Consider the following 12,656-nt stretch of genomic DNA (forward strand, 5'->3'; position numbering starts at 1 on the left):
TAAAGTTATAATTCTAAGTCATCTTTTTGTGTTTCCGACAATTTAAGCATATCAATTGTACTTTTGACCAACGAACCAACGCAACAGACTATTTAAATGACTTTGACTCCAACTTAAATCATGGTAGCAAATTGATCCATTTATAGTCTTCTACTAATTGGATTAATGGATCGTCCAATTGAAAATGATAACAGAATGCATAGGTTGCCCAACCTGACAGCAGACAGCTAATACGTTCCACTTATTGAACAGTTTCGTATCTAATTTACTGATTTCTAGATATGATCGTTAAACGTTATAAAGAAAAATGTGATTTTTATTGTAATTCATTTCACTATATGTTGTATATATTGATTCATATTACAATATCATCAAAATATTAATAAAAGTTCCCTTAAAACATACTACCATCTACAAATATTTCAACTACAACAAACCTAAAACATTTATGGAATAGTTTTAAGTGGTTAAACTTGTTTATGATCACCTACATGCATGATTCAATCACTATATATATGTTTTTATTGATGTTAAATTGCAATTTTGGATCTTCAATTGTGTATCGGTGGTTTTCTCTTGGCCGGAGAATAATCCATTCCCGTTATGTCTATAACATCCAAATACTGTTCCGAGACAATCTGTGTGTTCCTGTGTTTTGAATTTTCAGGTGTAGACGTTGTCGAGAAAACCTCTTCATTTTCTACTTGCCCATGAGTAAACTTTACGTCGGATTTCGGGTCATGAATCTTGTAAGTCTGTACACGACGAGTAAATTTATATCGGATTAAATTCAAGAAATCTTTTATTTCCTTAATTTTTGTATTTTCCAAATTAAAAAATAAACTAACCTTGTTATAATTGGTGGTGGTAGAACTTGAAGCTATAGTTTTTGTCATAAGTTTTCTATTTATTCCTGCAAATAAAATAAACAAGAAAATAAAACAAATTGAGAAAATAAAACAAAAACAATATATATATAAATCGACAAAAACATTCATTCATTGGAGACAGTTTTTGGAGTCTTTTTTGGGGTTCATTCACATGTGAATTAGGGTTTGAACTCTTTGATGGAACTCGAAATGATCAGATTTTACACAAAAACTTTCTTCTATTAATTCTGTTTATATGTAAGATTGAACCCAGGAGCATATAAAACCTAATGGGTATGCTCGTAGATGATTTGAAACATAAGCCAAATAGTATATAAGTGTTATATCTAGGCCAGCCAGCTAGTTAGGGTTTCATTCATTAATGGTGTCTAGGTAGGTGATATCTGGGACCATAGTAATCTTCATGAATCTTTGGTAACCAGTGGCCATGAGAACTTAATCTTCTCTTCCTTATGATCATGGTACCTGCAGGTGAAACCTGATCAGTAGCCATGGTTAACCCTTTTTCTCCATTGATGCTTGATGAACTCTGCAATAATCAAGAAACGAATCAGAAGTCAAGTCGGTAAGATGTCATGTTCTGAGCATAAAATCATGAGGAGATCTATATATACCAACCTTGGTGATGAATTCTTGATGGTTGCTAGCTGATGGACTCCATTTTTCCAGCCTTATACCTTCGTAATATCAATACAATACGTACATACAATTAGATAAGAACATATGCATATGCATGTCGGATCACTTGCTAACGAATCATTTGCATATGATATACATACATGAACGTTTGAGCATGATAACATATATGTATGTGTTCATCATCATGTATACCCGGATTATCGCTAGAGTTTAATCTTCTAAAAGTCAAATGTTCCAACTTCATCAAAATCGATACGCATATATGGATATTTCTCATATGTACATGTTATTGTTGGAATTTGTTCAACGTTGAGTCTAAGGGGCGTTTACTAAACTCTTACTGGGTGAAAGTTTTATGGGTGTTGTCTCTTACCTTATCGGTGATGAGCATGGAATGGACCAATAGTTTTACTTGATAAGATATGACAAAGACCGAAAATCTTATCCGGTAAATGAAGGGAAAGATTCTTACCTGGTAAGGGCTTGCCAGGTAAAAGTCATTCTACATAATTCATTTTAATGATTGAGAATGTTATCCGATAAGGTAAGTGAAGGTGATAATTTTTGCCCGTAAGCATATACCAGATAAAGGTTTGGTAAATGGTCCTTTAAGTCTAAAGGAATTGAATAGTCGCTATTTTTCCAAGAAACCATTTTCGTAAACCGTTTTTCCTGTTTGTCTAAACCCTAATTAATACCAAAACCTAATAAACAACAAACTAGAGCTTTCCCAAACGACATCTTAGTAGTTAATTAACACTCCCACCTAGCTAGACATTGTTCAACCTATACAGACCAGTGCATTAAGATGAATGCATGAAAGATATGTATATGTGTGTGTATGTATGTATGTATGTATGTATGTAGTATGTGTGTGTATATATATATAGGTGTATATGCATATATGTATGGACTTGAAGATACCTTGAGGTTGATAAACAAAAATGGAGAGAAGTAAGAGAATGAGCATGAAAGAAGGCTTCATTTGGTCTTCAAAATCAATATTATAAGCTTGTGAAGTAAATGAAAGAGGAAATGATGCAAATTAAGGTGGATATGGAAGCCCTATATATACACATAAATAAGGTTTGGGACCCACAATATAAGTTGATGACCAATAAGGTATTATCATGTTCTTTTTTAATTCCTTTAAAAGGTTATCAATTTTTAATTTTTTTTACAAGCACCATATTACCAATTAAAGCATCATACTTCAAAACCCTTATATAAATAAATTTCAAATATTTGAATGTTACAATATTTTCTTTCTAGATTGTTTCTTTTTCTAAAGGGGTGTTTGGGATTTGTTTATTTGAAACAACTTATGTTTTTCTATAAAGGCATTAATTTATCAACTTATTATAAGTCAGAAATGTTTAACTTCTTCAAAAACTTCTTATTACTGGTATAAGTTGTTTATCCAAACACTCAAAAGTGCTTATTATCGGTGTCATACCTGAATAAGTCAATAAATTGTTTTTATAAGCAATCTCAAACACCCTCTAAATAAAAGCGAATCATTTTCTTACTATTATCATTGTAAATAACTACTTACTTTTATTTGAACTCCCAAATTATATAATAGTGAGGCTTTTATGTAGAGAATATGTCTAGTGTATTTTACCTTCAAACCCCGCCTTTTAAATGAGATATAGTTAGGATCGGCCCTAGCCACATGTTGTGTGTATCATAAGTTCAAGGGGAATCAAGTTTATATATATGTTATAAGTTTTGCTTTAATCATCCGAGCTATAAACAAGTTCAAGCGGTCTAGAGCATCAACTAAGCGAATAATCTAATTAAAGAAACGCAATGTGAATATACAATCATCAAACAAGCGAACAAGCAAGTTGATTCATTTATCCTCATCTCTTCATGTTCGACTGTGCTGATTCGTTCAACACAGAGACGAATCGACTGGCTTGACTAGATCCCAGCCTATTTAAAAAATCGTACGTTTAGTTTTCTTAGCTATATAGGAATCTGTTTGGTTTTAGGTCTCCAATATTTATATAACTTTATTACAAATATTACAATAAACAAGGAAACAATTGATTTAAAATAATATCAAAGTTAGATATTATAACAAGTTGGAGTTTGATTGAAAAGGTGATTGTGGAGGTAGGGGGACACAAATGTCCACACTAAAAAGCTTGGTTTCCTTTTTCTTGAAACTGATCTCTCTTTGTGAACAAGACAAATGGTTGGAAATAGAAGGAAAAAAGAGAGAACTTTGTGTACTCATCTTTCCAAGGCAATCTAATCACCTTCCTTAGCCTTTTAGGGTATGATATCCCTTTCGAGGAGACCTCCCAATATCCCTCTTACCTCTAAATCTTGAATTTCAAACCAATATGCTATAGTTGTTTGTAACTTATGCATATACACTTGTACTTTGATGTGGGTTTTGTCTTTCTAGTGCTAAAAATGGGTCTTTATGTCAAATGCATATGTGTATCACTTCCCTCTTTGTGCAATCATAGCAAATATTGAGCAATCTTTCACTTGTCTAATTGATGTGCCAAAGTTGAGCCTTTTTGATTGACCATTTTCATGTAACATACCCATTTTCTTGATAAAATTTGTGTTGTTTTATTATGTACCCAATTTCCTCCTATTTTTGTGATGAATCAAATCAAATCTCATGGCTCTAAAGAGTGTATGGTCATGTGACAAGAAACTATCCAAATCCCAATCAAAATATTTTGGGAAATACTTTTTTTTCTTACAAAATATATATAGAATTTGATTATAGAAAATCAAATCAGATAAGGGATACTCGTTTATCTTACTTGAACGTAGAATCTTGATTAAAACATACACAAACTTTTCCTCCTTATAAAGAATGCCATATGTTCAAGTTGGTATACAAACACCCCACATGTCTCAAAAAGTGTCGTTTCATACTTAAACATCTATATTCATCGATCGTTTACATCATGGTTGGCTGAAAACGTATGAAATAATTTGTTTATATAATATAAGACATGTGGGGTAACTGATTTTGAGACAATTGGTTAATTCTTCAAAGCTTAAGACAATTGGTTTTCTCACATGTACATGTCTCTTGGTCCTAATCATCCTACTTATTTATCTACATGTAAGTTTTGAGGGGACAACTACACGAGGAAGGAAATTTCGTTTTGTTTTTCAGGTTTTTGTCTTGTTTCTTGGAACATTAAGATATCAACGTGAACTATATGTATGTGTTAATACACTTGTTACCGTTTGTAGGTATGAACCCTTTGTATCGTTTACGAACGACTACAGGGATTTTAAAATTAAATGTAAGTCGTAACCTGTTTTCTCATCCAGTTCACGTGTACATGTGTGAAGTAGCTTTAAAAAGAAGCTAATTTATGGCCTTTTAGACAGATTTTATTTCAATAAATATAGAAATAGTTATCTTATAAGTTGGTTTATAGGTGTGAAACATGGACAAAATGTGCTTTTTCTCTATAAAAAGAGAAGGACTAAAACTAAATTAAATTCGATTTTATGAGGACTGGAATGTACATAGCTAAAACAATGAGGTGGCTAAGTAGAATTTCGAAGCTGAGTTTACTAAGCAGTGGGACCTATATGCACGTGGTTGGGAACAAGAGAAGTTAATGCGACGGCAACAGACTGTGTAAGCAATCATCGTTGGCTGACGTGGAAGATTCTTGTCGCGTAGCTGCTTAAAGTCGCAGCCGGTACACATGGAAGTCCACGTCGTGGACAGCACAATGACACACGTGGCAAAGAAATAGAAGACGTGGCAACTGACATGTCACGGTCCTGTGTTGGGAGTTTTGTGAACCAACAGACAACGGAAAATCGACCGTGCCGGAGAAATGCCCGTCATATTTACCGACGGCGAGTCTCTCTCCGGTTGATTGAAGGAACAAGAAGCATGTAATTAGTAATTTTTATTGAATCCAATATCTCTTTGGTCTTAAAGACGAGATTTAAAATTATGATGAGAAACGTAAGAAGAGATTTTAACTATTGATTATTTTAATCTCATGCCTACAAATGAGTTATACTTTAGAAGAAAACTAATCTGGTGCATTTCGATATACTTCATTAGTGTTGACATTCAATTATAAAGAATCTGTTGTAGTTAAATTATTAGGGATTTTGAATTTTGATTCTCCATTTTAAAGAAATTTAAGAGAATTTGTTAAAGATGATCTAAAATGTCAATAATGCATCTTTTTGTTCGGTTCATTTTCTCAAAGGAATTGCCATGGTTAAACATCTCTTTAGACGAAAGAGTGCGGGAATCTTTTCTCAAAGGCACGGAAAGGGTCCAAGCCATATTCTAAAATGCCACGAACTAAACAAGAATCATTTTAAACTTTACGTTTTTTACAACAAAATATTATACCCTGCTGCATCCCACGAGTACATCAACTAGTATATATATATAGGGATGAGTTCCGATATTGAGAAGGGAAGTAATGATGAGAAGCGTAAGAAGAGATCTACATCCTTTGATCAATCTTGATTGAATGTCAATTACACTAATGAGGTGCATCGAGATGTACCGGATCAATTGTCTTCTAAAACGTAATTCATGTGTGAGTATGAGATTAAAAGTGATTAAGGGTTCAGATCTTTTCTTACACTTCTCACCATAAAACTTCCCTTCTCATACGATCCTTCACCTATCTATGTATCTATATATGTTTGTCTCTATATATATATATATATATATATATATATATATATATATGAAGAATCGTGTGAGAAGTAGAGTTAAGGTGAGGAGCGTAAGAAGGGATCTGGACTTTTGATCACCTTTAATCTCAAACTCACTCATGAATCGCGCTTAATATGAAGATTGATCCGGTGTATCTCAGTGCATCTCATCCTAATGTACATTCAAGAATGAATATCTCTTTTTACGCTTTTCACCTAATTCTCCTTGTCAGGAACATCCAATCATATATATATATATATATATATATATATATATTATATATATATATATATTATATATATATATATATGTGTGTGTGTGTATACAGAGACCAATTCAACCCCGACCAAAACCATCACACGTTAATTTCATTTAAAAGATATAATTTTACGTCACATCCTTGTTCATGCAAACCAAAATTTTAAACAATCAAATGATGTAAACAAATAAAACAGTAATCCAAAGGAAAAACCAAAAACCAAAGTGACAATCTTCCACCGTGTCCTCTTATCGGCAAGTTTAACCTAATTGGCCCTCTCCCTCATCAATCTCTTCATAAACTATCCCAAACCTACGGCAAACTAACGTTCCTTAAATTCGGTTCGACCCCAGTTGTCGTTGCATCGTCTCCAGAGATGGCAAAGCTGTTCTTAAGGACCCATGACCGTATTTTCGCTTCTCGGCCATCAACTGCGGCCGGGAAGCTTAATCTTTATAATGGTCGTAGTGTACGATTTGCGCCATATGGGCCTTATTGGATCCAAGCTAGGAAAAATATACTTTAACGAGCTTTTTAGCACGAAAACACCTTAGATTCTTTGAGTACATTCGTGTTGAAGAAAGGAAAATTTTGCTCTTGTCGATCGCACACGTTGTCAAGAGAACCCATCATGCTAAAAGTGCATCTTTCCCGTTCAACACAAAGCATGATTTGTAGGATGGTATTGGGTCGTAAGTACTTTAGTGAATTGAAAGAGAAGGAGATTGTGACACTTGTGGAGTTTCAAGAGATGTTGAGGAGTTTTTCGTGTTGAATATTGGGGATTGGAACCCTTGGATGCAGTTTATGGATTTGCATCGGTATGCGAAGAGGATGAAGGCATTGCGGAAGAGACTCGATAACTTCCATGAACATGTACTCGAGGAGCATAGAGAATGAATGAAAGCCGAAGGAGACGATTTCGTGGCTAAGGACATTGTTGATTCGTTTAGGTTGGGTTGGTTAAAATTTTTCAAACCGCAAACATTGAGTTGAGTTGTTTAAATGTTTTCAACCCAACCCCTGAGCACCCCTAAGGAATATACATGAATGTTGTAACATATATATTCATCATAAACATGTGATTCATAATGAATAACATGTCCTTATTCATTTATAAATACGTGATTCATGATAAATAACTCTTCCATATTCATCATGAAGTGGGGCATTTCGCATGTTGTGAGCGGTTTCTGTCCTGATCAATTTTCGGTTCCCAATGGAAAAGCTAAATATTGTGAGAAGGTAAGGAAAAAATGTTAAAAAAATCATATGTGAACCATTAAAAAAATTCATATGAATATGTATATATGAATCCATATGAATAATCTGTAACGTCAGTTCACATATATATACATTTTTAATCAACCTTGTTTTCTTACTCTCTAATGATATTTAACCTTTTTATTTAAACTGACCCCAATATATATAAATATATATGGGCTTAGGAACCTAAAATTGATTGGGAACTGACCATAGCGCGGCATAAGGGTGTTCATTTTATCGCCCAAACAGCATAACTCGCCTGCACGGCACCATGCCAAACCACACGGTTTGGAGCTTTCATGGTATGGTTTGTTGTTTATAATTTCTTATACCACAATATACGGTTTGGTTTGCGGTTTTTAATAAGTCGCACACACCACATATTAACTTTTATTAGTTATATATACATATATATTATATATTTTTGTTACATATAAATAATTATTTTAAATAGCTTAAATAATTATAATTATTTTAGTTGTGAATCTTGAATAAATTGTTGAGACCCTGGGGTTTGATGAAAGTTAAAAGTGTAGCTCGATAATTAGCCTGCGAGTTTTTCATTTGTTTACTATTAACTTTAAAAGTTTGATTTAAATTTGCTATGAATTTAGATTTAATTATATTGTGTATTTTTACGTTGTATAGCAACCGATTATATATGAACTATGTATTTTTATCCTATAATGAATATGAATTTTTCATGTATCATATCTATATACAAACTGTATAAACCGTAAGATATTTTGCAACGCGGTATTTTACAGTTTGGTGTTGGAAATCCAGATCGGCTCAGAGAATCACTAGTGCATGCATCTCGGCATACTGAAAGCATTTGTTTTTAGCCAACCGGAGGAGTAAAAAGAAGAATGACTGAAAATGAAACCAAAAAGGAAGCCTTATATTATATATCTTTTTTTCATGCAAACTTACTCTTCCGTGGCAGCAGAGGAAGGCAAGATTTATTAAGAGGTGGGGCAACTAGCTATACAAATCGTATAAACTGTAAGATATTTTGCAACGTGGTATTTTACGGTTTGAGGCTTGCATGGTTTGGTTTGTGGTTTGGAAAAGGGCAAATTGCATGAAAAAATAATGTACTTTAACTTGATTCCTATTTTGGGTAACGTATTTTCAAAACTTTCATTTTGGTACCTAAGATGTAAAGTTTTAAACATTTAAGTACTCGGGTAACTGGTTGAAGTATTAACCGATTATCATGTTAATGTGGCGAGTGATGTGGTATCCAACTCGGTATTATTTGCTGACGTGGTCAGTGACGTGGATTTTTTAAAATCTAAAATTAGTCTTTTTTTTTTAGTCTAAAATTAGTCTTTCCGGGTTACCCAGGTACTTAAATGTTTAAAACTTTACATTTAGGTACCAAAATGAAAGTTTTGAAAGTACGTTACCCAAAATAGGAATCAAGTTAAAGTACGTTACTTTTTCATGTAATTTGCTCTATCAATAGGTACCAAAATGAAAGTTTTGAAAGTACGTTACCCAAAATAGGAATCAAGTTAAAGTACGTTACTTTTTCATGCAATTTACCATTTGGAAAAATACTCAAATGGCAATTGCAAAACCTTAGGACAACACATGACTTATTCATTAGGAATAAGGACATGTGTATTCATCATGAATGTCATAAATATTCATTATGAATGTCGTAACATATTCATCATAAATATGTGATTCATGATAAACAACATGCCAATATTTAAAAAAAAAAAAAAAAAATATTCATCTTGTAGACGGTTCAAGGGTTTCTTATATTCCTAAAGGAACTTCCACTCTCACATACTCTCTCTCTCTCTCTCAATATATATATATATATATATATATATATATATATCCAAAATTATTTTGAGAAATGGTAAATATTTAAAAAGTAAAGAAGCGATTCTAGCCCTTTATACAGTCAATATCAGATTTGATTGATCAATAATTACGACTTTGACTAGTCAATAATTACGGCTAAGCAAACGAGTTCATATGTGAACCTATGTAATTCACATATGAACTATTTTAACTAATTCAAATATAAACTAATAGATTGCTTCACATATGAACTTTTGTCATTGATGAATATATATTCACTTTGCATATGTATTTTCTGAACGGATATTCAACGATGAATATTCATTAAGAAACTATTATTCATTAAAAAAAATTATGCGTCGGTCTGTTTAAAAGGCAATGTACGTCCTAAAATAACTGTTTATAACAAAAATGCCATATAATTTTATAAATGTGTAATTATTACATTTTTTAATTGTCTAAATGACAAATTTACCTATGATGATATAAAGATTAATAAAATTTTCCATCTCTAATTAAGGGTATAATTGAAAAATAGTCACTTAGGGGCTGTTTACTAAATGCTTACCGGTAAGTGATACCGGCAATAGTCAGCCACTCTTATCTATCTTATGCGTAACATTCCGGCCATCCAAATGGATTGATGACAAGTATTTACAACCCGGTAAGTACTTACCGGGTAAGACTCTCGATCCTTGTCTTCCTTTTTACTAAGTAAGATTCTCGGTCATTATTATGTTAACCGGTTAAGGTAACTAAACCAGTAACCGCTTACCAAGGTAGGTATTTAGTAAACAACCCCTTACTTTTGAAAATACATACTTGTTTCACATATTTGAAAATGAAGAAGTACTAGAGATATATAAACTATATGGGGCTTAATCATTTGATAACTCGAAAATTTGTGAGATCCATGAGAAATTCTACTTTAGAGCTTCGTTTAACATGATTTTTTTTTATTTAAGTATATTATTTAATATATTGATTAACATATATCTGTTTTATAATCTTATTGTTTCATATGTATCTGTTTCACAATGTAAAACTTTTTTACATATATTTTTTGTTTCACAGATATACTAAAAACATTCACATTTTGAACTGAGTATATATGAAATAAATATATGTTAACCAATTTTTTAGGAAAAAACAAAAGATGCACTAATTCTCAAATATTATTATAATTTAATGGATTCTTAAAAGAAGTTACCGAAATTATATTAGTTTTTTAATTATTAATGAGATAAAATAATATTAAAAAACTAAAACACCCCCATTTAATGAACAAAAATTAATAGTTGATACTTGATAGTGGGAGGTATTAAAATTTAAACCAAGCAAACGTGAATACCACAATGACAAAGTTTTGAATAAACTTAACTATAAGGACCAAAACTATAAAAATATTAGTTGTAGGGACTAAATCTATAAATTATTCTAATTAAAAATCTATTTTAAAATCCTATTAAGATGAATTAAATATTTGGTACGAATGAATTCTATAAAGTGAACCCATACACTTGGAAAATGTATTATGTGCATAAGTAGATCTAGATATATAAAATTCAGGTTTCTCAAACCCGTTTTTAGTAATAAAAAAATATCTGATCCTGATTATATTGAACTCTGGATTTGAAAATGTGTCTGGTCGACTTTTTTCACAACATACTTTTTGGGGTGGATTTGAACGGGGCCTTACAATATATTTGGCTTTTCAGGCTTTTTAGCCTGGCGTGGACCGAGGCTTCGGGCCAGGGCAATTTGCGCATCACTATGCATGAGCATTGACTCACGTATATATATATATCATATGATTAAATGCACCGAGACAAATAGTAAAAGAATTTTAAAAATGCATTATTAGAACGAATGCTTAAATGAGTCGATGATTTTCTATTCATGGTACTTATCACATGTGAAATACTCGTGAAGTTAATTCGACTTGACCCGCGATTTAGATCATGCCAAAGGTCGATCACGACTCTCATTTAATATCACATCTGATGAACTACAATATCATATATATTCTCGTCTTTTCATAAAATAAATGAGTTCTCGTTTGAATTTTTTTTCCTGCAAGCAATGGTAGTTGTCCCGTCATCAATTTCTACCTTATTATCAAACCAAACAAGAAATCAAACCCTCCATTTTGAAGCCCCAACAAATGTTGACCATGACATCAATCAACCCATACCCTTTTCACACCCTTCATTCATTTGTGTCCTTGCTCACATGGGTTGGTGCCCTTTTCGCCATTGAACATCAAGGGACCATAATACATGGCTACTTATGGCTCATGGGTCACATGATCCCTATATCTACACTACAATTGCATGAGTCATGTTTTTTTTTTTTTTTTATCATTTTACATATATAAACAAAATTTGTCAAATATTAAAAAACAATTTATCAGTTTTTTGCTTTTTTGTACCGCTATAAACTAATTCAAACACTTTTTACAGAACTCCGATTTAATACCACATAAATTAATAAGCACTTTTACAAAAATACATAAGTTGTTTTAGATAAGCAATCCCAAACACCCCCTAAATTGTTCATATCAATTATTGGAACTTGAAAGTAAATTAGATTGTCGAATCACAGTTATTTATCAATCATGCAGGGTTTTGTTTTGGCATCGAAAGATCATGTCATTCACGATTGATGTTTAACTTAATCATTTATATTAATTTTTTAAAATGTAACGTCATACAAAAGGATGCAAATACAACATGTAGCTGACACATCGTTATATTAATAGTTTTCATTTGGTATGAAAAGAAGTAAAATTATATATGTATTGATATCATTGGTAGAGTTTTGTTTCTGAATATAAATGATTTAAAAAGATATAATAATTAATCTATATAACTTTATTATTTACTACTAAATAGAAGACTTTTGTCTGTCCTTTTCCCTGAGAAATTCGTCGTTAAAGGGTGATTCGTCACAAAACGTCACAAAAGTTGGTGGGTAATTCAAATCAGTGACAGATTACCCAATATTCTTTTGGTGAGGTTGCACATGGAGAGGTTGCAAAACTTGAGCCGAAATGGATTTGGATCAATGAACTTGTGTGCATACGTCCTACCAA

At 32.1% G+C, this 12,656-nt stretch overlaps 1 protein-coding gene across 1 annotated transcript; it reads right to left on the reverse strand.

Annotated features, from left to right (window-relative positions):
• Positions 1–331: 331 nt before the first annotated feature.
• LOC112518522 lies at positions 332–2,563 on the reverse strand. Its single transcript, XM_025126243.1, has 5 exons — positions 2,454–2,563; positions 1,509–1,567; positions 1,356–1,419; positions 849–913; positions 332–755 (listed from the first exon to the last, which is right to left on the reverse strand). The coding sequence occupies exons 1-5, from the start codon at positions 2,512–2,514 to the stop codon at positions 552–554; spliced, it is 453 nt and encodes a 150-aa protein (XP_024982011.1). The 5' UTR covers positions 2,515–2,563; the 3' UTR covers positions 332–551.
• Positions 2,564–12,656: the final 10,093 nt, after the last annotated feature.

This window comes from Cynara cardunculus (genome assembly GCF_001531365.2).
Source record: "Cynara cardunculus var. scolymus isolate 2C chromosome LG 9, CcrdV1, whole genome shotgun sequence".
NCBI classification, from domain to species: Eukaryota; Viridiplantae; Streptophyta; class Magnoliopsida; order Asterales; family Asteraceae; genus Cynara; species Cynara cardunculus.

What these genes read in the sequence shown, in the direction of transcription:
- LOC112518522 (XM_025126243.1), bottom strand. Translation starts at nt 2,514, where the DNA reads ATGAAGCCTTCTTTCATGCTCATTCTCTTACTTCTCTCCATTTTTGTT. An exon ending in TTTTGTTTATCAACCTCAAG is followed by an intron (nt 1,568 to 2,453) that starts GTATCTTCAAGT and finishes GATATTACGAAG; the next exon opens with GTATAAGGCTGGAAAAATGG. An exon ending in CCACCACCAATTATAACAAG is followed by an intron (nt 756 to 848) that starts GTTAGTTTATTT and finishes CGTCGTGTACAG; the next exon opens with ACTTACAAGATTCATGACCC.